Source organism: Amblyraja radiata, chromosome 33 (assembly GCF_010909765.2).
Source record: "Amblyraja radiata isolate CabotCenter1 chromosome 33, sAmbRad1.1.pri, whole genome shotgun sequence".
NCBI lineage: Eukaryota > Metazoa > Chordata > Chondrichthyes > Rajiformes > Rajidae > Amblyraja > Amblyraja radiata.
In genome coordinates, this window is record NC_045988.1 from 9,500,089 (window position 1) to 9,526,810 (window position 26,722).

Sequence of the window (26,722 nt, forward strand, 5' to 3'; positions counted from 1 at the left end):
CGGGTGCGCACATACACACGCACACACACATGAGTACACATATAGACATGGGCACACAGATATGCACACACACACGCACGTGCACACACACGCACGTGCACACACACACACACACACATTCCTGTGTGCCATTTACCTACAGCAATCTCTGTGATCGGTGTGTGTTTCCCTATCTTACTGCAAGCCAAAGCAAGGCAGCAAAAGTCCCAGTAGGAAGAGCAGGACATTCCTACCCCCCCGGGATACTTCCGAAGATTTTATTTGTCTTGGACCGTGTTCGCATTCATTAGATTTAGCCAATAAAGCTAATTGGGATCTTTACCGCGTGAAGCTGCAACTGGCAAGAAGTGACCTCTCACCTTATTTTAGAAGAGCAATTTATATGTGAGCTTAAATCTATACCGGCCCTCAGAGCCAACACAATGTTGAGTAACTCTTCCATCAATTTGTAATCCCATACCTCGAAGGCATACCTGAGCAGCCGGCTATAATAGACTTGAGTCAGCATCTGCCGTTTTGAATTTAAAATGCAATTTGTTATTGTTCACAGGAGCATCGGAATGACTGTTTTTTTCCCCCCTGATGTAAAGCACATTCCTTTAAGCGTATTAATAAATTCCGAGGCAGGCGTGTATATTACCAAGTGTAATGTGTAGCGCTCAGCTTGGGCCAGGTGTCAATAAGTCAATTGGGAGCAATTACATGTCGGAATCTTCAGCTTTTATGTATAAAAACAATTAGTGATAAAAACGCACATCTTGCTGAACACAAGGAGATGTCTCGAGAGAAGGCTGTGGCCCAAACTGTCCCCTCCCTCCTTCGTTGGTGAGAGTCAGCAACGCTAAACTGGGAACCGCCCTCTCGACGAGCTGTTAATTACTATTTATGAAAGAGTTTATTAAATGTTTTTCACTCTCATTTTATCAGTTGAGATGAAATATTGTTGAAACGTGGTTCTCGCCTTCTAGGGACCCTTTCCGAGCAATTTCCTCTCATGAAATCGCTATTGAACAAAGGCTGATCTCTTGTAAGTGACACAATGTAACCGGCCACACAACCTGGCCGCAATAGGAGCTATTGGTGGTGTCCACGAGTCTGTGGGTTCTTGCCATTAAAGACGCCACGCAAAATGCAACACTGACTGACTGACTAAGATGGGCGCGGAGGAAGTGGCCTTAGATCTTCACCCTCTCTCTCCTTGAGAACCAAATTTTAACGGAACAATAGACCAAGGAGCAGTATGATGCTGTTTGTGCTTTTCAGCTGTTTTTTAATGTAATTGTTGCAATCATTATTAATCATTGTTCCCTTGACAACTGCAATTTGGTGTACCATGTGACTGGGTCTTATGATCAGGTGATCATTCACTGATTTCTTTATAATTTACTGCTTAAGGTGAACCCCCAACCCCTCTCCTCCCCACCCTCACTTGTTTGGAGTTTTTTAACAATCTAATTGTTGCTTGTTGTCATGGAATTTCTTGGATGCTTGTTTACATATCTATTCCATTTTTCCCGCCCTGTGCATGCTGCTCCACCTGTCGTATCCTTCCTCAAACCATCTGTTCCCTTGTGTAGCTACATCGCCGACGGCAGAGCCATCAACCCACGGTTGGTACAACTTGACTTTTATTTCAACTTTGTTTTCGTGGCAAGGCAAGGCTCGAGAGTGGGGTGCGCACGGGGGGGGGGGGGGGGGGGGGGCTGTAGACCAAACTCTACCCCAAACCCCGGACATCCTGCCCGGTTCCACAAGGATCAGGTTGACTGGTACCATGACCTCTTTCCGAAGAAGGGTCTCGACCCGAAAATGTCGCCTGCTCCTTTTCTCCAGCGATGCCTCCTGACCCGCCTAGTTACTCCAGCTTTTTGTGTCTTATCTTTGGTGTAAACCAGCATCTGCAGTTCCTAGACATTTAATGGTCATGGGTTTCTGCTTCATGGTGGCCATGTGGAGTTGGGTGAGATCCAACGTGATGAGAGCAGCCAGCCGATGGCAAGGAGCTGGGGGTCTGCCCCGTCTCTATGCTGTCCCACCCATTCTGTCTTCCCGCTAACTGGTTCGCACACTATAAAAGCCTCGGTACACGTGTCAATTAACTAAACTCTTAACCTAAACTCAAACATGGGAACCAAACTATTAAGATCACCATGAAACCTGTTGCTTGAGGGAAAATGAGAAGGAAAAAGGTAATTCCAACTTGGCACCTTGTGGGAAAGGTGACCCCAGTAATATCATTGATATCCTCCCTCCCTCTGCTGGGCGAAGTTCGACTGTACTTTCTGCTCCACCTCTGAAATCTGGCTCCCCACTCTAGTGGAGGTAGGAGTGAATCTCTGGTGATAGCGAAGACAATATCCAGCCCTAAAATACACTGAAATTACTGTTGATTAAACTGAGAGGTTAATTACCCAAAGTAAACCCCACCTTTTTTTTAAAAACTGAAACGAAATTTGGCCCAGACTGGAGAGCTGAGGGGGATTTTCGGGACTTCAGAATCGACTTATTTTTGGAGATGTGCTATTTAATAATGGGAGCGCAGGTCGCAGCAAACAATGAGCCCATGGCACGAATGTGCACCTTACCCATTCATCATGCCTTTGGTTGTGGGGGAACATCAGACGATGAGAGTAGAGGGTGGTTGATAATGAGTGGTGTCGTATAAATATTGGCACAATTGGATGAATCAAACCAGGAATCAAAGTCACCTGTTCCTTCTTAACAATATTTTTTTTCTTAAAATAATTTAAAGCTAGATAATTTTATAGATAAATAATTTTTGCTCACATGGCTACTAACTTTGGTAGCGGTCATGTTCATGAGTCGTAAGACCACTATTAGGCCATTCGGCCCATCAAGTCTATTCCGCCATTTGATCATGGCTGATCTACCTTTCCCTCTCAGCCCCATTTTCCCGCCGTGTCCCCGTAGCCTTTGATGCCCCAATTGAAGAGCCCGTCAATCTCCGCTTCAAAAATACCCAATGACTCGGCCGCCCACAGGCCCCCCCCCCCCCCCCCCCCCCCCCCCCCCCGTGGCAATGAATTCCACAGATTCACCACCCTCTGGCGAAAGAAATTCCACTACACGTCCATTGTAAAGGTACGTCCCTTGCAGTTGCTGCAGGTCTGGGTCGCAGCGGCAGCGGTAAGCTGCTGCCTTGAACTAATAATAATAATACATTTTATTTAATGGGCGCCTTTCAGACATCTCAAGGACACCTTACATAGTAATCGGATTAAAAACATATAATCGGAATAGAACAAGTAATAAAGACATCACAGGGACACAAATTAAAAACAGAATTCAATCCAAAAAAACAGAAAATCAAAAACACAGTGTGAAGAGAGAGCAGCGGCAGCCAAAGCGCGCCAGCGTCCACTCTCTCTTCACGGCAGCCATCTTGGACACAGACCTACAGGACTACAATTAGACAAAAAAAATAAAAAAATCATCCCCCCCACAGTGGATAGCACTGTGGAGGAAGGCACAATGTCCAGTCCCCACCCCATGTTCACCCCAAAGTCAGGCCTATGAACTTTGAATTGGACTGGTGGTAGGAGGGTCGGGACTAGAACCTGCAGTGCTGACCTGGTCATTCAACACCAACACTCCCCCTTCCCGCAATGGGACGGGGAGCAGGGCCGAATCCCCCACTCTATGGCTTGCTTTGCCACGACTGTTGGTTAATTTTGGAAGAAGCATGTTGTTTTAATGCAGGTGCTGCATGTGTTAATGCTCCACAGCTGTGCCGTCTATCGTTGGTGTGTCTCTGGGAGATGGGTCTGTGTTTTTAACCCCTTCTAATCTGTGCATAATTTTGCTGCTTACTAATGTTGTTGCTATTCCGCTGATCAGAACAGACTCCTTGTAGCTTCACGTCAGGTGAGGTTCTAATTTAAATACATTTTATTTGGACTGGGATCAAGAGACTAATTAATTTGCTATATTTCCATATGCAGGGAGATCTGATAACAAGATGCCTCCGTAATAAAGTTGAGATTGTGGGATTTCATGTTAATGTTCAGCAACTTCTGGCCAGGGGGGAATGTGCTTCTTTTTAGGAGTTGGACAAAAAAGATGCCTTGCATATATTAGCGCACGGTAGCGCAGCGGTAGAGTTGCTGCCTATATTGCGCCAGAAACCCGGGTTCAATCCTGGCCACGGGTGTTGGTCCGTACGGAGTTTGAACGTTCTCCCCGTGACCTGCGTGGGTTTTCTCCGAGATCTTGGGTTTTCCTCCCACACTCCAAAGACGTACAGGTTTGTAGGTAAATTGGCTTGGTATAGAAATGTTAAAAATTGTGTGTTTCATGTAGTGTTAATGTACGGGGATCGCTGGTCAGTGGGCCGAAGGGCCTGTTTCTGTGCTGTATCTCTAAACTAAACTCAACACTGTTGGCGATCCAGTCAGTTGAGCTGTGGCTGGCTGCCTGCAAGTGGTGAGTAACTGTAGTCCAGAGGGGGGTGGCAAGGAGTTAATGCGGCCACAGGGCACATCTCCCAGTGCCATAGGGTCATAGTGGTCCTTAGAAACCGGCAAATTGAGGCCTGAAGTGAATGTTATTTGACTTGTTATAATAAAGACCATTTAGGGACCAGGGGACATGTTGATGCCCAGTAAGTGTGATGCATGGTGTGGCTTGGAGGGAGAAGGGTTTCAGACACGGAGTGAGGCAGTCTGGCGACTCTGGCATGGACGCTGGGGTCTGCATTTAATTGTCTGCATTCTGTACATCAACACATTGAGTTACACTGATGAGACTAACAAAGCAAGTCATGAGTAGTTGAAATAGCCACTAATGGCCTGGTTAAATGCCAGTTACTTAAGACTCGGAAATCAAGTCTGGAAAGTAGCAATCTTCACCGCTGCTAACCTGTCCACAATGTACCTCAGTGCAGCAAGGGTCCGAGTTAATGCCAAAGAATGTGGGGAGATTAAAGTGGTTGGAGGGTTAGAGATACGAGATTAGTTACTAGGTGCTTGGTGATTGTCACAGCCCCAGTGGGACGAATGGCCTATCCCCATACTGTATTTCTCTTTGACACCATGAAATTTTAAGCAGTCCTGTATAAAGTGTATTTTTATTGCCGTTGGTTTATTATTGTCATGTGCACTGAGATGCAGTGAAAGGCTTTGTGTGCTATCCAGTCTAATCATACTATATACATCAAGCAATGCGCTCAGTAGCGGACTGGGTCTAAAAATATTGGTTGCCAGGAGACAAAGGGAGCCCACTTCATCTGGGGCCCACTTGATATAGGGGGCCCACTTCATCAGGGGCCCACTTGCCATCGGGCAAGCTGACACCCTGGCCAGTCCGCCACTGAATGCGCTAGTACGGCCGGTAGGTGAGGACGTTGGTAGCTGGGTGCCGCCTCCATTGTGAAGATGCATCAGGTGAGGATGAGGCCTGTGACGATCACTGGGCCCAACTCCAGCATCAGAGAACGCTTGTGGAATAAGTACTGCATAACAGGGACAATGGTCATGCAGTGAATGCCCTGGATAGGGTGAATGTGGAGAGGATGTTCTCTCTCGTCTAGAATGGAGAGTCCAGGACCAGAGGCCATAGCCTCAGAATAAAAGGACATTCCTTTAGAAAGGAGATGAGGAGGAATACGCTGGAGGCCAGTAGGAGGGAGAGATAGATCAGCCATGATTGAGTAGCGGTCAACTAGATGGGCCAAATGGCCTAATTCTGCTCCTATCTTATGAACTTATGAATCTCTTTAGTCAGAGGGTGGTGAATCTGTGAAATTCATTGCCATTGACAGCTGTGGAGGCCAAGTGAATGGATATTTTTAAGGTGGAGGTTGATAAGATTCTTAATTAGTATGGTTGTCAGGGGTTATGGGGAGAAGACAGGAGAATGGGGTTGCGAGGGAAAAATAGATCAGCCATGATTAAATGGTGGAGTAGACTTGATGGGCCGAATGGCCTAATTCTACTAGAACTTATGAACTTATGTTGGCTTGGTGGAGGTGCTGACGAACTGCAGTGTCTGCGGCACTCTCTGAGCCTCCCAGGCAAGAGCAGAAGGAACAAAAGCTCTTTGACAAACAGCCGGTGCCAAATGCAGACTGCAGCAAGTGTGAATGATAGGAAGCTTCCCATCCTCCCATCTCCGCAAGATTCACAAATATCCTGCAAGTTGGAACCAAGATGGCCATTTCAGTCCAGATGAAGGGACGAGTTCCCTAGTCACCCCTTCAGTGATATCTAAACCCTTCTGAACTTTTGTTAATCTCTGTGTGGAGTTTGCAAGTTCTCCCTGGGACCGCGTGGGTTTCCTCCGGGTACTCTGGTTCCCTCCCGCGTCCCGAGGACGTGCAAGTTTGAGGCATAACTGGCCCTCCGTATATTGCTGTTAGTGTGCATGAAGTGGATGAGAAAGTGGGTTAGCATGGAGCTAGTGTGGAACGGGCGATCGATGGTCGGCGTGGACTCGCTGGGCCTAATTCACCCAGTTGTCAGTATATTGGGCAGGGGAAAATCAGCACTTCTGTTTCTAGACAAAACAAAAATGACTGTTAATTGCACAGAAAACCAAAAGGAATTTTGAACAGGGTGTGAAATTCACATTTGCAAAGTGTGAATTAAATCCTTGACAAAAAAACAAGCTTATTTATTGAAGCTTGGGAATTGGTCTGCGTCATCTTGTTGCCAAGCTCTGGTGGAGAGAGTTGACAGGCTGTGCTGCCGACTTAGTCATAGGCTCATAGACTCGTGCAGCGTGGAAACAGCGCCTTCAGCCCAACCTGCCCACGCCGACCAACATATCCCTACACTACTACAACCTCCCTGCGTTTGGCCCATATCCCTCTAAACCTATCCTCGCCATGTAGCCATCTGACTGTTTCTTAAATGTTGCAATAGTACCTGCTTCAACTTACCTCCTCAGGCAGCTCATCCTTAGTGTAAAAAAGTCACCCCTCCTCAGGTTCCTATTAAATCTTTCCCCCCTTACCTTAAACCTATGTCCTCTTGTTCTCGATTTCCCTACTCTGGGCAAGATACTCCATGTGTTTACCCGATCTATTCCTCTCATGATTTTTTACACCTCTATAAGATCATCCCTCATCGCCCAGCACTCCAAGGATTAGAGTCCTAGCCTGTACAAACTCTCCCTGTAGCTCAGGCCCTAGACACTTGGCAACACTTGGGGGAGTTTGTAGCCCCCTACTCCCCACTGCCCTGGTCTGGCAGCAGTTGCTCCTGTCAGGGGCTGAAGCACCTTATTCATGAATGTATGACAACCGGATATAGTCAGATTCAATGAGCCGCCTTGCATTTTAAGCAAGGTAAATGGCGGCACAGTGGGGCAGCGGGTAGAGCTGCTGCCTCACAGCGGCAGAGACCCGAGCTCGATGCTGACCTTGGATTCTGTCTGTGTGGAGTTTGCACGTTCTCTCTGAGGCCGCATAGATTTCCTCCCACGACCCAAAGACGTGCGGGTTTGACCCCTCGTGTGCAGGGAGTGGATGAGAAGGTGGGATCACATAGACCAAGTGTGAACAGGTGATCGATGGTCAGCGTGGACTTGGTGGACCTGTTCCCATGCAGCATCTATCTAACAATGAGTCCATTCAGAGAGGGAAGTCCATCCACAGCTCTCTGCCTAGTGCTCTACTCGGTTTGCTGGGGATCGGTTGCTCCACAGTCCTCCAGCAGTGCGTAGGCACTCACAGCTTCAATGTTTTTTGTACGTTGACGAAGGCAGTATGCAGTCCGTCACTGGACAAAGGCCATCTCTGAATATCGCCAGCACGGGTGTATCTGGCTTGCAGTTTGCCTGAACCCGTGGCTTTCAGACAGTTTGAGTAACACGCGGCAGAATCTTAAACACTCAATGATGCATTGATATATACCCGATCCTGAGCCTGCCTAAACTAAAGCAAACAGCTCAATACCAAGGTCACAGCCCACATCAGTGCATGGAATGTAATGAAGCTGAATCTGATGTGGATGCAGAGTTTCAGAAGGAATCGGGCGGCTGATGGAGAGAGCTCGGAGCTTTGAGCCGCGCCCATGGTTCATGGGCCAGGACTTGCCCCACCCACGATCCCCACTGGTCATCTGGGGCGTCTGAGAGGGTTAGCTGTACAGGGAGCAAGGGCCCCCTGCTTCCCTCATTCTTTCTCTGCCTTGGAATTAAGGAGCTGGTACAGCAGGGTGGCGCAGCGGTAATGTTGATGCTCTTCAGCGCGAGGGACTCTGGTTCGATCCTGACTACGGGTGCTGTCTGCACGGAGTTTGTACGTTCTCCCCGTGACCTGCGTGGGTCTTCTCTAGGTGCTCCGGTTTCCTCCCACACTCCAAAGACGTACAGGTTTATAGGTTAATTGGCTTTGGTAAAATTGTAAATTGTCCCTAGTGTGTGTAGGAGTGCCAGTGTGCAGGAATCACTGGCCGAAAGCCTGTTTGTTTCAAGGTTCAAGGTCAGTTTATTGTCACATGCACCAATTAAGGTACAGTGAAATTTGAGTTACCAGACAGCCAGACTAAGTGAAAAGCAACAAAACACACAACCATATAAAAGTTAACATAAACATCCACCACAGTGGATTCCACATTCCTCACTGTGATGGAAGGCACTAAAGTTCAATCTACTTCCTCTTGTTCTCCCGCGGTTGGGGCAGTCAAATCATCCGCAGTCGGGGCAATCAAAGCCCCCGCAGCCGACGATCGAAGTCCCCATCGGGGTGATTGAAACTCCCGCGTCGGGGCGGTTGAAACTCTCCACAGCATGGAGCTCCCGAGTCGGTCTCTTCTTACCGGAGACGTTAAACGGAGACGGAGGCTTCACAACGTTAAAGTCCACAGGCCCCGCGGTTGGAGCTTCGATCCCCGGCAAAGGGATCGCAAGCTCCGCGATGTTAAATTCCCGCAGACTCCCGCGGCGTGGAGCGCAGGGTCGGTCTCCAGGAAAGGCCGCCAACTCCGCGATGTTAGGCCGCAGTGGGGATAGAGATATACGATACGGGGAAAAATAGCATCTCCGTCGAGGTAAGAGATTGAAAAAAAGGTTTTCCCCAAAATCCCCCCTCCCCACCCCCCACATAAAACAAACCAAGGAACACTAATAACATACTTTTTAACACATTACTAAAAATAACAGAAAGAAGAAAGGACAGACAGACTGTTGGCGAGGCAGCCACTGCAGCTGTATCTAAATTAAAGTAAACTAAACTAAGCTGGTATCATTAATGGTGACATGGAATGTTAGTTGTCATCTGCCTCACCAGCCTCCTCCAGAGAAGGGATCTGGATGCAGATCCACTAGCCTCCAGACTTTGCTCCACTCTCCGCTATTATGACACTAGAAGAGGCCATTCAGCCCATGGATCTGCATCACGTTCTAGCAGAGCAGTCCCATTAGTCGGATTCTCTTTCTTATTTCCCCGCAGGCCTTTATTCCCTCACACAATCTGCCCCTTGATGTAGTTTAGAGGTACAGCACAGAAATAGGCCCATCGGCCCACCATGCCGACTGTCGATCATCCGTTCACACCAGTTCTATGTTAAGAATAAGGGGACGGCCATTTAGGACTGAGATGAGGAAAAACCTTTTCACCCAGAGAGTTGTGAATTTGTGGAAGTCTCTGTCACAGAAGGCAGCAGCGGCCAATTCACTGGATGTTTTTAAGAGAGAGTTGGATTTAGCTCTGAGGGCTAGCGGAATCAAGGGATATGGGGAGAAAGCATGAATGGGGTACTGATTTTGGATGATCAGCCATGATCATTTTGAATGGTGGTGCTGGCTCGAAGGGCCGAATGGCCTACTCCTGCACCTATTTTCTATGTTTCTATCCTACTTTCTCATCCACTCACTTCACATTTGGGAGCAATTTACAGAGTTTAGTTTATTGCCATGTGTACCGAGGTACTGTGAAAAGATTTTGTTCCATGCTAACAAGTCAGTGGAAAGACAATATATGATTATAATCGACCCATCCACAATGCATAGATGCATCATAAAGGGAATAAGGTAAATCGCGTTTAGTGCAAGATTAAGTCCAGTAAAGTCTGATCAAAGATAGCCCAAAGGTCTCCAATGAGGTAGATAGTAGTTCAGGACGGTTCTCTAGTTGTTGGTAGGATGGTTCAGCTGCCTGGAAGATCAAGTAACTTACAAACCTGCATGGCTTTGGGAGGAAACCAGAGCACCAGGAGGAAACCCACCCTGTCACAGGGAGAACATGCAAAGTCCACACGGACAGCACCCAAAGCCAGGGCAGAACTCGGGTGTCTGGTTCTATGAGGCAGCAACTCTACCGCTGCACCATTGTGGCTTGCTACCATGTACCTGTCCATATGATGGAGGTATACAAGTGTATGATGGGGTGTAGATGAGGTGACTGGCGACAGTCTTTTTCCCAAGGCTGAGGTTGGCCTTTGGATCTTTCTTGAGTGTGTGAGCAAGTTTCAGGGCATTGGTGTAACGCCAGTTCCCAAAGAGGGCCGGCCCTGCTCTTCATGCCTGTGTTGCTGGGCCTGCGACTGACAGCACCTTGTGGATTGCTGCCAACAAGCGAGGTGGATTGGAAGAAGAGTCACACTGCTTCCTTCCCCACCCACCGGCTCCCACCCACCCACGGACAGATTGTCACAGCGGCCGTCTCTGCAGGAGCCCTTGGAACATGTGAGAAATAATACTCAGTGTAAGCAACTTAGATGGCTACAAATCGCAGGGTTATAACAGCTGCAGATATCTTTTAAGATTCCTCATCATGAACCAAGTACTGGCAGCACTCCTCACCCCACCCGAGGCGCAGCAGTAGATTTGCCGCGTTACAGCGCCAGAGGCTCAGGTTCGATCCTTACTGCAGGCGCTGTCTGTACGGAGTTTGTGCGTTCTCCCTGTGACCATGTGGATTTTCTCCAGGTGCTCCAGTTTCCTCCCACACTCCAACGACGTACAAGTTTGTAGGCTTAAATGGCTTGTTGTTTAATTGGCTTCGACATTGTTCTGAACTGTATTAGAGGCATAGAACAAGGAAACAAACGCTTTGGCCCAACTTGCCCATGCTGACCAACACACCCTATCTACACCAGTCCCACTTGCCTGCATTTGGCCCATATCCCTCGAAACCTGTCTAAATCCATGTACCTGTCTAATTGCTTCTTAAACGTTGTGATAGACCCTGACTCAACTACCTCCTCCGACAGCTCGTTCCATACACCCACCACCCTTTGCATGAACAAGTTACCCTTCAGATTCCTTCTTCTTCTTCTTGCGTATGGCGTGCACAGCCTAAAGTTGTAGGACAACTTGTTCTATTTGATCTTATTTGATTGTGCACGCCATACGGTTGATTGCATTCGTCGAAAAATAAGGCGGACCACGTGAAGGTTACAACCTCCCACCCCACCCCTCAGATTCCTATAAGATCTTTCCCCCTTCACCATAAACTTCTGCCTTCTGATTCTCGTTTCCCCAACTCCGCCATTGTCAGGCATCACACCTGGTCTTTGTAGGCGGCCAAAGCCTTCGGACAAAGTTTTGTGTACAGACTCCAGGGCAGAGAATGACGTGTCAGATATTGAGACCACAATGAAAGCCCTCGCTCCCTGCCCGGCCTGTGATGAGAGAGCTTTTCCCCCTTTAATTACAGCACCTTGCCCTCAGCAACAATGCATTAGCAGCTGGCTTCCTGACTAAAGCATTCGTTTATCATTTTAATAATTTATAGTTTTATTAGATTTCCACCAGATTTAAAGATCGTGTTTCCTTTGGCCAGATGGTTAATTTCCCTATTGGGTAAGTTGCAAGAGGGTGGCGTAGAATATGAACCGATAGTTCCATAGCTGCAGCGACCATCCACTGTGGTCTCGATGTCTATTTCATGCTAACATCACCCTCCACACTGGTCAAGTACAATGCTCCCTGGGTTGCATTGCCTCCAATCAATGTCAAATAGTAAACCTCCTTCTTCAAAAAAAATCATCCGCACTCATTCCAAATCCAATTTGCCACACTTCCAAAGAACGGCACAAATGCTGGAGTAACACGGCGGGTCAGGAAGCATCTACAGAGAACATGGACAGGCGTTGATTCCGGTAGGGACAGGAATACTTTCAAGATAGAGCTAGATAGGGCTCTTAAAGATAGCGGAGTCAGGGGATATGGGGAGAAGGCAGGAACGGGGTACTGATTAGGGATGATCAGCCATGATCACATTGAATGGCGGTGCTGGCTCGAAGGGCTGAATGGCCTTCTCCTGCACCTATTGTCTATTGGAACCTTCTTCAGATAGATTGCGGTGGGGTGAAAGATAGCCCATGTTGATGGGGCGGTGTTGAGAAGGTGGCTCCTCTCCCTGAGTGTGGCCATCGGAGATCCTCAGTGAAGACAGACAAGGACGTTCTTTACTCGGGGTGAGGAGTTCTCTGGCAACGGCACTTATAGTGCACCGTGGTTATAGGGTACATTCCAAGCAAGAACTGATGGGTCTTTGGTCAGTGAAGAGGTCAGGCATGTGGAGATTGCAGGGGCAGAGTGTTGGGCAGCGCTGGTTAGATCAGAGTGATCCACGTTCCCCGTGTCACCTGTCCTCCCACACACCAACTCCCCCAACCTCCCTGCACACCTTTGGAATGTGGCAGGAACCCAGAACATCCAGGGTAAACTCACATAGATATGTGGGGGGGGACGGGGTAGGGGGGGGGGGGGGGGTTGGAAGTTACAGGTGGATGGTGCCTTGGTCAGGAAGGAACCCAGGTCTCATATTAAACTGCAGCAGCACTGTCTGCTTTAGTTTAGCTTAGAGATACAGCGCGGAAACAGGCCCTTCGGCCCACCGAGTCCACGCCGACCAGCGATCCCCGCACATTAACACTATCCTACACTGGGGACGGTTTTTACATTTATACCAAGCCAATAAACCTACAAACCTGTACGTCTTTGGAGTGTGGGAGGAAACCGAAACCCGGGGAGAACGTACAAACTCCGTTCAGACAGAGTACAGCCGTAGCCAGGACTGAACCAGGGTCTCTGGCGCTGTAGGCAGCAACTCGACCGCCTGCTGTCTGCAGTTCCTTCAGGAAGGAGATCAGGAGGGAGGGTAGTGTTGGAACCGCCTTTCACTGGCTTTGGGAAAGGGAGCGGCTTCACCTGTCTGATTCAATCGCTATATAAATCCCGATGGCATGTTACGTGGAAGTGGAGTGTCACAGTGGCGCAGCGGTAGAGTTGCTGCCTTCCAGCGCCGGAGACCCGGGTTTGATCCAGTGCCGGAGACCCGGGTTTGATCCAGTGCCGGAGACCCGGGTTCGACTATGGATGCTGTCGGTTTTCTCCAGGTTTCCTCCCACATCCCAAAGACGGGCGGGTTCGTATATTAATTGGCTTCAGTAATAATACTGTAAATTGTCCCTAGTGTGTGTAGGATAGTGCTGATGTACGGAGTGAGTACTGGTCAACACGGACCCGGTGGGCCGAAAGGCCTGTTTTCACACTGTATCTCCAAAGTCTCAAATAATTTCCAAATAAGACTTGGGCGGAATTAAATGTTTCTGTCCGTGAAAATAATGCAAATGCGGTGATGCTTTTGAAACTCTGCTTTTTCCCCGAAGTCATTGAGCTCAGAAGGTTGCCGTGTGTGAGCAGATTAATATTCCATACCAAGGGTCCTGGTCTTTGATTCAGGTTGATTAGAAGTCATGAGGTCAAGTCAAAGCAGTGCAGTGAGGCATAAATCTGCCAACAGGGAGGAGAATTGTTACTGACTTTCTTCATTTAATTAAAGAACTGTACAATAGAAAGCAGTGATTGTTAGCTATTTATTAAGCTGCAGTGTTGTGTCAATTGAAGAAATCACAGATAGATTCCGTACAATAAGTAGTGCTTCACCACGATCCAGTGTAATGTTATTACAAAAGATGTTCCATCCAGCTTCAGAGTGTAGAACATAAAGAATAACTATTCAGACATATCACCTATCTAGAATAAGGAGCTTTTGCATTTCAGTGTTGAAACGGTTGCTGCCCTCTTACACATCCTTCAGAGCACAACCAGCGTGCAGGAAAATGTCATCAATACTGCCTACATTACCTGTACATGGTACCTGGCCATGAATCCATTTCCATGACCTCTACCAGCCTCTCTGAGGATGGCTGTTGGAGACACAGGGGAACACGGGTTGAGATTGAGATGGCGTCACGCAGCACGGAAACAGGCCCCTCAACTGAACTCATCCATGCCGACCAAAGATGCCCCATCTAAACTAGCCTCGCATTTGGCCCATATCCCTCTAAACCTTTGGTAGGCAAAAATGCTGGAGAAACTCAGCGGGTGAGGCAGCATCTATGGAGCGAAGGAAATAGGCAACGTTTCGGGTCGACACCCTTCTTCAGTCTGAAGAAGGGTTTCGACCTGAAATGTTGCCTATTTCCTTCGCTCCATAGATGCTGCCTCACCCGCTGACTTTCTCCAGCATTTTTGTCTACCTTCGATTTTCCAGCATCTGCAGTTCCTTCCTAAACATTCCCTCTAAACCTTTCCAACCCATGCACCTGTCCAAATGTCTTTAAAGTGTTGTTATAGTGCCTGCCTTGACCACCTCCTCTGGCAGCTCAGCTCGTTCCATATACCCACCTTCCTCCGGTGGTGGTGAAGTGCTTCGAACGTCTGGTACTGGGACACTTGAAGAACAGCATCCCCCCCTCCTTAGACCACCACCAATTTGCCTATAGGGCAAACAGGTCGACGGAGGACGCAATGTCACTGGCCCTCCACTCCACCCTGACACACCTTGACCAGCGGGACAGTTATGTGCGGATGCTATTCATAGATTATAGCTCCGCCTTTAACACCATCCCCCCCCCATAAACTAGCCACCAAGCTGGACCACCTGGGCCTCAACACATACCTGAGCAGCTGGGTCCTGGACTTTCTCACCGGCCGACCACAGACTGTGCGCATGGGGAGGCAGGTCTCATCCAGCATCACCCTGAACATCGGTGCACCACAGGGCTGTGTGTTGAGCCCCTTCCTCTTCTCCCTCTACACTCTCGACTGCAAACCCACCCACGAGGCCAACACCATATTAAGGTTTGCAGGTGACACCATCGTGGTAGGCAGGATCACGAGTAACAACGAGGCCGCCTACAGGACAGAGGTAGAGAACCTGGTGAGCTGGAGCCGTGAGAACAACCTGATCCTCAACGCAGCAAAAACAAAGGAGATGATCCTGGACTTCAGGAGGAGACCGAAGACCTTCGTCCATCAGCCCATCACCATTAACGGTGAGACAGTGGAGGCTGTGCAGAACATCAGGTACCTCGGGGTCAACATCAGCCACGACCTGACCTGGACCGTCAACATCACGGCGACGGCCAAGAAAGGACTTCAAAGGCTTCACTTCCTGAGGTGCTTGAAGAGGGCACGTCTCCCACAACAGCTGCTGGTGAGCTTCTACAGGTCAGCCATCGAGTCAGTTCTCACATACTGCATCACAGTATGGTACTCTGGCTGCACCGCAGAGAACAGGAAAGCTCTCCAACGCATCATTAAGACTGCTGAGAGGATCACTGGCACCCAGCTCCCCAGACTGGAGGACATCTACCGGACCCGCTGCATCCGGAGGGTCAAGGGCATCATTAGAGACAGCACACACCCTGGACACTGCCTCTTCACCCTCCTGCCCTCAGGAAGACGATACAGGACACTGAGCGCCCGCACGACAAGACTAAAAAACAGCTTCTACCATAGAGCTGTGACACTATTGAATTCTATCCCCCTCCCACACTGATTCCCCCCCTCTCTCTCACACACCCGCCCATACTCCTATATGTTTATAGTCTAATTTTTTTAATAGTTCTTTTTTAAACGTATTTTTATACTGATATTCCTGTGCAGCTGGAGCTGCTCCAACAAAATGTCGTTGTCTTGTACAATGACAATAAAGATTATTATTATTATTATTATTCCTCTGTGTGAACAAGTTGCCCCACAAGTTCTTTCCCATCTCACCTCAAATGCGATACCACAGAACCCATGTCCTCTGGTTCTTGAACCCTCTCACCCAGGCGTTCCCAACCTTTTTCGTCCCGTTTACACCTGGCAACTTTAATAATAATAATAATAATAAATTTTATTTAATGGGCGCCTTTCAGACATCTCAAGGACACCTTACATTGTAATCGTAATAAAAACATATAATCGGAATAGAACAGGTAAAAAAAGACATCACAGAGACACAAATTAAAAACAGAATTCAATCCAAAAACAGAAAATCAAAAAACACAGTGTGAAGAGAGAGCAGCGGCAGCCAAAGCGCGCCAGCGTCCACTCTCTCATAACAATGTTATTTCACTTATTTATGAACAACTAATGATGAACAGATACCGGTATACCAGAACCAAACACAGTCAGTCAATGAGAAAAATTATGTACAAATCCAGAATCAACAAATTTACCCTTTGCTCTAACCTGGGTAAAATACTGTGCATTTACCCTATTTTTTCCCTCATTGGGTTTTATAGCAACGTAGGTAATAGGTGCAGGAGTAGGCCATTCCTTTGAGCCAGCACCGCCATTCAATATGATCATGGCTGACTCTAGGAGTGCAGGTACATTGTTCCATGAAAGTGGCGTAGGTTGATAGGGCGGACAAGAAAGCATTCGGCACATTGGTCTTCATTAATCAGAGTATCGAGTATAGTAAAGTTGAGAAGTTAAGTTACAGTTGTACAATTAGTGAGGCAACATGTGGAGTATTGTGGGCATTTCTGGTCACCTGGCTTAGGAAAGATATTGTTAAGCTGGAATGGGTGCAGAGAAGATTTACGAGGATGTTGCCTCAGTTATCCCGGAGGTCTCCTATTAAATCTTGCCCCCGACCCCCTCACCTTAAACCTATGTCCTCTGGTTCTCGTTTCCCCTACTCTGGGCAAGAGACTCTGTGTGTTTACCCAGTCTATTCCGCTCAGAGGCTAAAGATTATTCTGTCCAAATCGATTACCGTTAATTAGCGCGGAATATTGACGGAGGTATAAATTGTGCAGGAGGTGATGACTCAGATATTGTCCTCATTGCAGCCCCTCCTCTGTGGTCGCAGTTTTTTACAGCTGACCACTAAAGCCCCACCGAGACTCTGCACTGTGAGACAGCATCTTCAGACCGATCAATATAAATCTTCTTTAAAATTAGTCGTTGAATATTTGCACATTTTATCTTTAGGTTAAATTAATATCTGTCACTTCCATCGGCACCCTGCCCAGGATCAAATTATTGACTGCGCACCATTACACACTGAGAGATTTAGTTGACAGCTTCTTCGGTATGAGCTACAATGATTTAGAAGTTGGAATATTGCAACAGATCTATTACGGGCATGTTTTGAGCAGAGTAAAGGACTTGGACAATGCGGTGTTTTGTGATCGTGCTTCATCATCAGTGGGTTTGAGGGAAGGACATCCAGACTGCAGGAACGCTCGCTGTTTGCAATGGGATCGTGCGTGTGTGGCCATGTTGTTACTGGGTTTTAATAGTGTCTGGGTCAGAGAAATCAGCCGCCAGGCAGTAGTCAGGATTGATGTTGTTGGGTTATGGATTAGATTGGCCCTATCTAAAGCCAGCAGTGATGAATTCTGATGCTCTGCATCTCCTGCTCACCAGGCAAGCCCCAAGCTTGGATCGAGGCCATTCCATCGATGGCAAAGCCTTGCGATCAAGGCTGGGATGGTGCCCGCCATTGGTGTCATTGGAGGCTACCTCTCCAATCCAATAAAAATAAATGTTGAGCACAAAACGCCACGTGCGGCCCAGTGGTGCAGCGGTAGAGTTGCTGCTGTACAGTGTCAGAGACACGGGTTCAATACTGGCCCCTGGTACTGTCTGTACGGAGTTTGCAAGTTCGCCCTGTGACCGCTTGGGTTTTCTCCAGGTGCTCTGGTTTCCTCACACACTCCAAAGACGTGCAGGTTCGCAGGTTAATTGGCTTGGGTAAATTGTAAGAAAAACTGTCCCTAGTGTGTAGGATAGTGCTAGTCAACAGGTTGATCGCTGGTTGGTATGAACCCGTTGGGCCGAATGGCCTGTTTCCATGCTCCATCTCTAAAGTGCTGGAGGAACTCAGGGGGTCAGGCAGCATTGGTGGAAGGACATACAGTTTTTCAGAATAATGGCACCCAAGACAGGCGACCCTCTGGTCCCAGAAGTGGTTCTGCAATCATTCATTACAATCACTCCACTCTTTTAAACTTCCCTTTATCCTGTATCCTGTAGACAATGGACAGCTTGATTGTAATCATTGTCTAGTCTTTCCTCTGACAGGATAGCATGCAATAAACAAGCTTCCACTTGGTGCATGAGACAATAAACTAAACCAAATTAAAAAGATCGGGGCCCTTCACCAGACTGATTGGATAGACATTTTGAGACAGGACACTTCTTCAGACTAAACGGACAAGAAACCGTTTTGGGACATTGTGCCTGAAGAAGGATCCCGACTGAAACAATGTCCATCAATTACCCTCCACAGATGCTGCCTGAGTGGATGCTTTAAGTTCCTCCAACACTTTGTGTTTGGCTCAAGATTCCAGCACCTGCAGTCTCTTATGTCTCGAATGAACGATGAATGGCGGTGTGCAGAATTTGAAGGGTGTGCTTTTTCCAGGGCCACACTGTCACGCTGGGAAAAAAGATGAGACTCCATCAGTTACTGCATCAATTTTGCTCACACTTTATTGCTTATTGACGATCAGTAAGAACAGCCTTTCCTCAGGACACACTGACAGATGCCACGCAGTTAGTGCATGTACTGTCGGTAATTCTACATTCTCGTCATCTGCAGTTAATGTCCGCAATGATTCGTGTATGCGTTGCCTCTTGCTTTAGTCTGTGCAAAATTAGTCACAGTCTTGACAAACTAAAGCAATAAAGCTGGTGAATTGGAGCAACTTGTCAATTCCAAATGTGCGGGACTGTGTACAAACGAGGAGATAAGTTGTTGTTAGTTTTTAATGCGTTTCTTTATTCCTAAGGAAGTAGTGATTGCCGTTATTTTTGCATAGCCCGCCTGGTTGGCACTTCTTATAATATCTGACGAAGATTTTCTTTGCTTCCAACCAACAGACTCGAGAGCGGGCACGGAGGTGCCAGGCTCGGTGGACCATGCCGTCATCGGGGGCGTGGTTGCCGTGGTCGTCTTTGCCATTTTGTGCCTGCTGATTGTACTTGGACGCTACTTTGCCAGACACAAAGGTGAGGGATGAAGGCTTCAAATCGTGTCTCCGCGCCCCCCCTTCCCCCCCTCCTGCTCCCACTCACCTGTACAAAACCATGAGAGGACTAGGTTGGGTAGACGCACAGTGTCCTTTGCCCAGAGCAGGGGAATCGAGAGCTAGAGAACCACTGGTTAGCACACAACCTATGAGTTTGAGTTTTGTTTATTGTCATGTGTACCAAGCGAGAAAGCAAGAGCTATCTGAAGTTAGTTAGCGGTATCAACATCGACTTCTCTAACATCTGATAGCCCTTGCTTTCTCTCTCCAACCCCTTCCCCTTCCCAGTTCTCCCACTAGTCTTACTATCTACGACTACATTTTATCTTTGTCCCGTCCCTTCCCCTGACATCAGTCTGAAGAAGGGTCTCGACCCGAAACGTCACCCAATCCTTCTCTCCAGAGCTGCTGCCTGACCCGCTGAGTTACTCCAGCATTTTGTGGCTACCTTCTGTGTTCACCAGGATATTACTTGGACTTGCAACCATGCAGTTAAAGGAAGAAGCCGGATAGGCTGGGACCTTTTCCTTGGAAGCGTGAGGGGTGATCTTATTGAGGTTTACAAGATCATGAGGGACATGGATAAATACACTATTCACAAGGGTAGAGAATTCTAAAATTAGAGGGCATCAGCAGAGGGTGAGAGGGGAGAGATTTAAGAGGGAGCTCAGGGTCAGCTTTTTTCCCTAAGAGGGAAGTGCATATGTGGAATGAGCTGCCAGAGGAAGCTCGAGCAGTGTATGTAGTTTCAACTATATCATTTGGGATGTTACTTAGTTGTTAGTTTGGATAGTAGCTGGGATGCTGACTCAGCAGCCCTGTGCTTTCAGATGGACTTGTGCAGCCTTAAAGGGCCCAAGTTCCATTGGCAATGAAAACTAGAATGGTGTTGAAATGCCCTTGTTTGAACCGCAGGTGGATAAAATGGAGCAGCATTCATTAGCATATGTAGGAAGGAACTGCAGGAGTAAGTTTATATCGAAGATAGACACAAAGTGCTGGAGTAACTCAGCGTGTCAAGCAGCATTTCTGAAGGAAAAGGATGGGCGACATTTCGGGTCGAGACCCTTCTTCAGGCTGAGAATCAGGGGAGAGGGGAGATTGAAGCATCTCTGGAGGAAAAGGATGGGTGATGTTTCAGGTGGGGACCCTTCTTCAGTGGTACCTCTCATCATAAATCACAGGAGAGGGAGATGGGATGTCCATAGTTTAACGCCACATCCATCTCCATCTCAGCAAAGATTAAGAACGCATCCCCTCACACAGAGGCCCGGCTCAGCCCAGCCAAGTCAGCTGCTGCCACAGCAGTGGTGTGTGGTACATTCTGTCTGTACAAATGTCTCACTTGCTGGCGTCTGGACAACCAGCAGCTGGGAAGCAGCCTGCCCAGCACTAGGTGAAGGGACTAAGAGCTAAATATAAGTACATCAGCTGGACGAACGTTGTCACACTTTGTTCTCCACACTTTAGCCCTTCGTGAAAACCTCGCCGCTGTCTGTGTTTCTGCATTAGTTTTTTATTAAGTGTAGGAAGGGTCTGCAGAAGCTGGTTTACACTGAAGATGGACACAACATGCTGGAGTAACTCAGCGGGACAGGCAGCATCTCTGGGGAGAAGGAATGGGGGACGTTTCAGGTCAAGACCCTTCCTTGTTCTGAAGAAGGGTCTTGACCTGAAACGTCACCCATTCCTTCTCTCCAGAGATGCTGCCTGTCCCACCGAGTTACTCCAGCATTTTGTGTCTATCTTAGATTTTTATTACTTATTTAAAAATTTAGTATTTCTTAAACACTTTCCATAAACTTTGAAAGTTCTTCGTCTCCATGATATGTGGATGAGTTATTCATTTATATTTTTCGTTGAGAGATGCTGAATGGAAACAGGCCCTTCAATTCACTAGGTCCACGTCGGCCACCAATCACACTGGTTCTATCCTATACACAGGGGACAATTTACAGAAGCCAATTAACCTACAAACCTGCATGCCTTTGGAATGTGGGAGGAAACTGGAGCACCCGGAGAAAACCCACGCATTCACAGGGAGAACGTACAAATTCTGTACAGACAGCACCCGTTGTCAGGATCGCAGCCGGGTCTCCGGCGCTGGATATCCTGAGGGATCGTCCAGTTGAGGCGGAAGGGGTAGAGTGTCGGAGTAAGGGAGGGACGATCTGCTGGCTGGGGTTGTACCACTAGGCCCCTCACTGGTCCACAGGACTCAGGAGCAGATGTGCATATCGCAGACAATGGTCTTACGGCAGTGCGGGATTTCAACTTTCCCAATATTGTCCGAGATTGACTGGGGCTCAGACAGGGCAGAATTTAAGTGGATCTAGTAAAGTTATTTGAAACAATATGTAGATAGTCCTGCTTGAGCTGGGGCAGCACTCAACCCTTATCGTAAGAAATGAAACTGGGCAGGTGTTGGTGGTGAACACTTTGGGAAGAGTGACCATAATTCTCCAAGTTTCAGGTGCTTATGGAAAGAGATAGGTTGCCCCTCAGGTTCCTTATTTAATCTTTCCCTTCTCACAAAAATCAATTTCAGTTTAGTTTATTTATTATTGTCACATGTGCCAAGGTTCAATGAAAGGCATTTGTGCAATCCAGTGAAGACTATACATGATTACAACCAAACTGTCCTCTAGTACTTTTACTTCCCGTTCTTGATTCTCTTGCCCTGGGGAAAAGTCTCTTGAGTTTACACACTCTCAATTGCCCTTGTGATTTTTACTTCTCTATGCAATCACCACACAGAGGCCCTGAGCTGAGTGAATGAATGAAGGAAGGAACTGGTTTAAACTTGTGAAGGAAGGAACTGGTTTAAATCGAAGATAGAAAAATGCTGGAGTAACTCAGCGGGACAGGCAGCATCTCTGGAGAGAAGGAATGGGTGACGTTTCGGGTGGAAGCCCTAAGAAGGTTTCTCGACCCGAAACACCACCCATTCCTTCTCTCCAGAGATATTACATGTCTCGCTGAGTTACTCCAGCATTTTGTGTCTATATGAGGTGTTCCTGTGAGCCGCCGATCTCGGGGGAGAGTTGACTAACGCGTGGCTTTTGCGGGTCTGTGTTGCAGGTACATACTTCACACACGAGGCGAAAGGAGCGGATGATGCGGCCGACGCGGACACGGCCATTATCAACGCAGAGGGCGGACAGAACAACTCTGATGAAAAGAAAGAGTATTTCATCTAAGTAACGTGTAGCCACATGGAGGTGTCCAACTGTTGACGATGCGGGGTTGGGTTTTTGTAACTTGGTGGGCATGTGAGACGTGCCCCAGTGGGGTTAGGGGTTAGGATGGGGACAGGAGTTGATTGCTGATCAGAGAGGTCCACAGTTTGACACCTCTGTTACTGCCTAGCCAGGCTCGGACTTAGTTTAGTTCTCTCATTTGCAGAAAACGTCGTGCCTTGTTTTCCCTGCAGACGCTCCAGCCTTTTGAATTGCCATTTGGACTGTGAGGCTCCCTTTCACTTCTACACGTTAAAACAAACAAACAAACAAACAAACAAACAAAAAACAACGTCATGTGCTCTGTGACTGAGGGGTGCGCAGGCGTGCGGCTGTTCAATTTCGCAGAAGGGGAACGCAGAGCGAGTATTTTTCTGCAAGTGGGGTTTTGTGTGGCGAGATTGACGCTAATTTCATTCTCTTGTGTAGACTGTGCGATGTAGGGGTTCCTCACCCTGTCTGGCTGTGTTCTGAGCAAGCAAGTGGCAGAACGTCAGCAGCAAACCCCGATCAGACCCGACAACGGAGGTCTGTGCCTTTTAGTGAGTGGAGAGTGCTGAGTCATCACAGTAGGAACACGCCTTGTTCCACCCACCTCTTGTTTTTAAAAGATCTCATCTCGTCTTTCCCAATTGGCCTTACGTCTCACTAATTTGTTTGCCAAAAATATTTGAAAACTATCTGCGTTCACGATAACCTGTCAGCAAGGTCTCTTTCCCCTCCCCCCCCCTCCATGAGCCCCATTTTAAGTAACATGTACACTGCCCAGGCAAATAATTCATACGGTACAATTTCGGCTCACAAACACTAGCATGGTTTTAAAAAGGCATATCCCTTTGTTCATATCGCATGGTTTATATTTAAGAACCTCTTCAAAACAACCACTGCTTACATGGACTGTGTGCATAGATCTCTTTTTAAACAGCAGTGTTTTTTTATCGAGCCAGTGATGAAAGTGGTTTGTCCTAGTGCCATTGTAAAATGCTATTCGTATTCTATTTAAAGATTTAATTAAAATTGATCAAACGCTGTACAGGAGGCTGTAGTATTTAATGGAAGTTCTGTGTATATCCTGCATTTTACATTCATTCATTCATTCATCCATTCTGTGTCTGTCGTCATAAAGGGATAGTGCCTCTTTAAAGAGTGAAAGTTGCCTTAAAATATATTACCACCCTGTGTTTGGCATAAACATTTTCTTTCCCAAATCATTAACTTAGCTTTGGAAGCCAGGTTCTGAAGAGGCGTCACGTTATTGCTTTAGAAAAAGAAAACAAAAAGGTTTGCCTCCGTGGAACTGACATTTTGCAGTTTCAGCTCTGAGGTAAAACCTCAAAGCCTCCGAGATCAATTGTAGGCGTAACTACTGGAGCGGTTACCTTCAATGCAAGGCAAAATCTGTCCTCCCGATCTCCAGCCTGTACACAGCCCAATTCTGATGTGACATAGCTTTACCCGAAGAGTGTTCATTTTCTGTTAATTTTCTTTTGGTTTGAGGTTTAATGTTACAATGCGCGATACACTATCATGTCTTTAGGAGAGCGATGTAGCCTCGGCGTGTCTCGTGGAATGTGAGGTTTGCCAATGGATTTTGCAAAGGAAGGAACGATTAGGAAAAAATGGACAAGCGTTGCAATATCGGCAACCCTTGAAGTTCCTCAGTGAGTTCCAGGGAAACTAGGTGGAGATTGAGTTGCTTCAGTATAAAACAAAGAGTATACGATAGCAAATGCTCAGCCCTCTGTATAAGAGAGATGTGACCGCCATAGTGAAGGGAATGTGATAATGTACTAAAAAAAAAAGTGATTTAATATGTCTTGTCGCTGTTTTCAATCTGGTTTCTCAGTAATTCACAGTCTGGCTCTCAGCTTTAGTTTGTACCACAGTAGGTCTTGTTATTTTCTCAAGCAGAAGATTAAACAGATACGTCATGTCTCAGGAAGATGTGTTCTGATTGGCTCTTTGCATCTTGTCTGCAAAGGATATGCCCCCCACACATTAAAACAAAACGTGGCAAACTCAGAGTTTTAGTTGTATATGGATTTTTTTTGTGTGTGTGAATCCTTTCCTTTTCTCTCTCAAATGCAGTGCACTGTTTTAATTGTAATATGTATTACTTTGTATAGAGTTAGTTTGAATAATTGGGTCTTGTCGCGTGCAAAACAAGTATTGTGCAAAATTGGTCTTAAAAAATGGAAAAGTTGAAGATTATTGCTGTGTTATATGCACATTAGGTCTGATCTTTAGGCACTAAGGCTGTTTGCTTAGGTCATTTCTCATTTCTAGTGTACATGGGCAATTTTGTGTATTGATAGAACCTCTCATGTTCCCACGCATTTTTTTTTTGTATCAGTTCATGTATGCCATTTTTACAGGAAAAAAATATAAAAACTACTGAAGCATTATTGACTTCTTAATAAAAACAAGTTAAATGTCCCAAATTTCTGAATTGGTTTTGCGGTGTAATTATCGCTGACGGGTTGCAGCGGGGGTTTGATGTGTTGGGCTCGGCAGGTAGCTGGTGTCGCTGCTGGCAATGGAATGCGCTCCTATATTGAGACCCAAGGTGAATCTTCCTCATGCTCTGTGTAACTTGGTGTCGGTGGAGTACTGTTGCACCACCGAGGTGTTCCTTTCTCTCCTTCTGCATCCTCGACAAATGTTTACCCGAGGTTTGTGTTGTATCAAACGTTTCTGCAACAAATACGGTGCTGGAGGAACTCAGCAGGAAATGGAGGAAATGGACAAAAGACCTTTCGGCTTGGGACCCTTTATTCAGACTGATGCCTGACCTGCTGAGTTCCTCCAGCACTTTTGTGCTTTCCTCAGATTCCAGCATCTGCAGTTCCTTGCGTCTCCATTTACAGAAACAAAGAACCGCAGATGCCGGTTAATACACAAAAGGACACAATAGGTGACGCTTCGGATCAAGGCCCTTCTTCAGACTGGAGTCTAAAGAAGGGAGATCCGAAATGCCACTGATCCATGTTCGCCAGAGGTGTTGCCTGGCGCACTGAGTTACTCCAGAACTTTGTGTCCATTTCCACGTTTGTTCATCTCGGACTTTCATAGTCTACATTTCCCAAGCTGTGGAATTCTCAGCCTCTCCACCTCCTGAGGCATTCCTTCAAAGACTCACATATTGCTTCCCATCTGCCATATTGTGTCAAATGTTAAGTGCTCTGTGAGGCTTTCCTGAGTAATTTCAGTATGTTGCTGGGACTAAGGATAGACACAAAGTGCTGGAGTAACTCAGCGGGTCAATCAAAAATGTGGTTGGTCCCAATCAAGTGATTCTGGCCCCTCCGCATTGAAAATTCACAACCATCTACTGAAAGGGTCACAAACTCGCCGGACACATCACTAAATGACAGTCACCTGGCCAACTTCGATGCGGATCACTTCCAGCAGAGCATCCGTGGGTTGGTTTAGGGCGAGAAGTCTTGTCTTTTGGGCAGCAGTAGAACTACTACCGCACAGCGCCAGAGATCTGGGTTCGATCCTGGCTACAGGTGCTGTCTGTACGGGGTCTGTACGTTCTCCCCGTGAGCTGCGTGGGTTTTCTCCGAGAACTTCTGTTTCCTCCACAACTCCAAAGACATGCAGGTTTGTAGGTTAATTGGCTTGGTTAAAAAATCTAAAATGTTCTCTAGTGTGTGTGTGGCTAGAGTTAATATGCGGGGATCGCTGGTCGGCACGGACTCGGTGGGCCGAAGGGCCTGTTTCCGTGCTGCATTTCAAAACTAAACTAGATATCACCCTGAAGAGAATAAACCGGCTGTTCGGATGCTTTGAGAGACGCAGAGTTGTGTTTGTGTCATACTTCTCCCATTATCAGGGGAAGCTAAACACTTCATAGTCAAGAAGTCGCGTTCATTTCTCTGAAACACTATGCCCAGGGCTGTTTCCTTTGAAATTTCTCGCCTAAAGAAAAGCATGTTCACGTTCTGAGCACTGGCTTTGAGGGGAGCATTCTTCTGGCAGCCAGTTAGATGTGGAATGGTTTTGTCCGACGCTGATTTGGAAATTATTCCACTTGCCTAAGAGATCTTTGAAGGCAAACCACATTGGTGCCAAGCCTCCACTGATGTACATTTACACGAAGCCACACTCTCGGTCCTGTGATTTGCGCAGCGCCTCATTATTCAATTGGATCAAGAATTATCCTTGCTGTCAAATCTTACCAGACACATGTACAGTGCCAGCAGGCCTGCCACGCTCACAACCATGTACAACTGCTTTGAAGCTGAC

The 26,722-nt window shown here is 47.2% G+C and overlaps 1 protein-coding gene across 4 annotated transcripts in view; it reads left to right on the forward strand.

The window, feature by feature from the left end:
* Nucleotides 1–24,912, forward strand: part of cadm1 (cell adhesion molecule 1) — a 265,572-nt gene extending 240,660 nt beyond the window's left edge. For 3 of the 4 annotated variants that reach the window (XM_033049927.1, XM_033049924.1, XM_033049925.1), the window contains 3 exons: nucleotides 1,578–1,610; nucleotides 19,084–19,212; nucleotides 22,314–24,912. In XM_033049927.1, coding sequence (XP_032905818.1) covers nucleotides 1,578–1,610; nucleotides 19,084–19,212; nucleotides 22,314–22,432 — 281 coding nt within the window. In that variant the 3' untranslated portion in view covers nucleotides 22,433–24,912. The remainder of the gene's footprint in view (nucleotides 1–1,577; nucleotides 1,611–19,083; nucleotides 19,213–22,313) is intronic. The other variant, XM_033049926.1, reaches the window with a different exon arrangement.
* The last annotated feature ends 1,810 nt before the right edge of the window (nucleotides 24,913–26,722 follow it).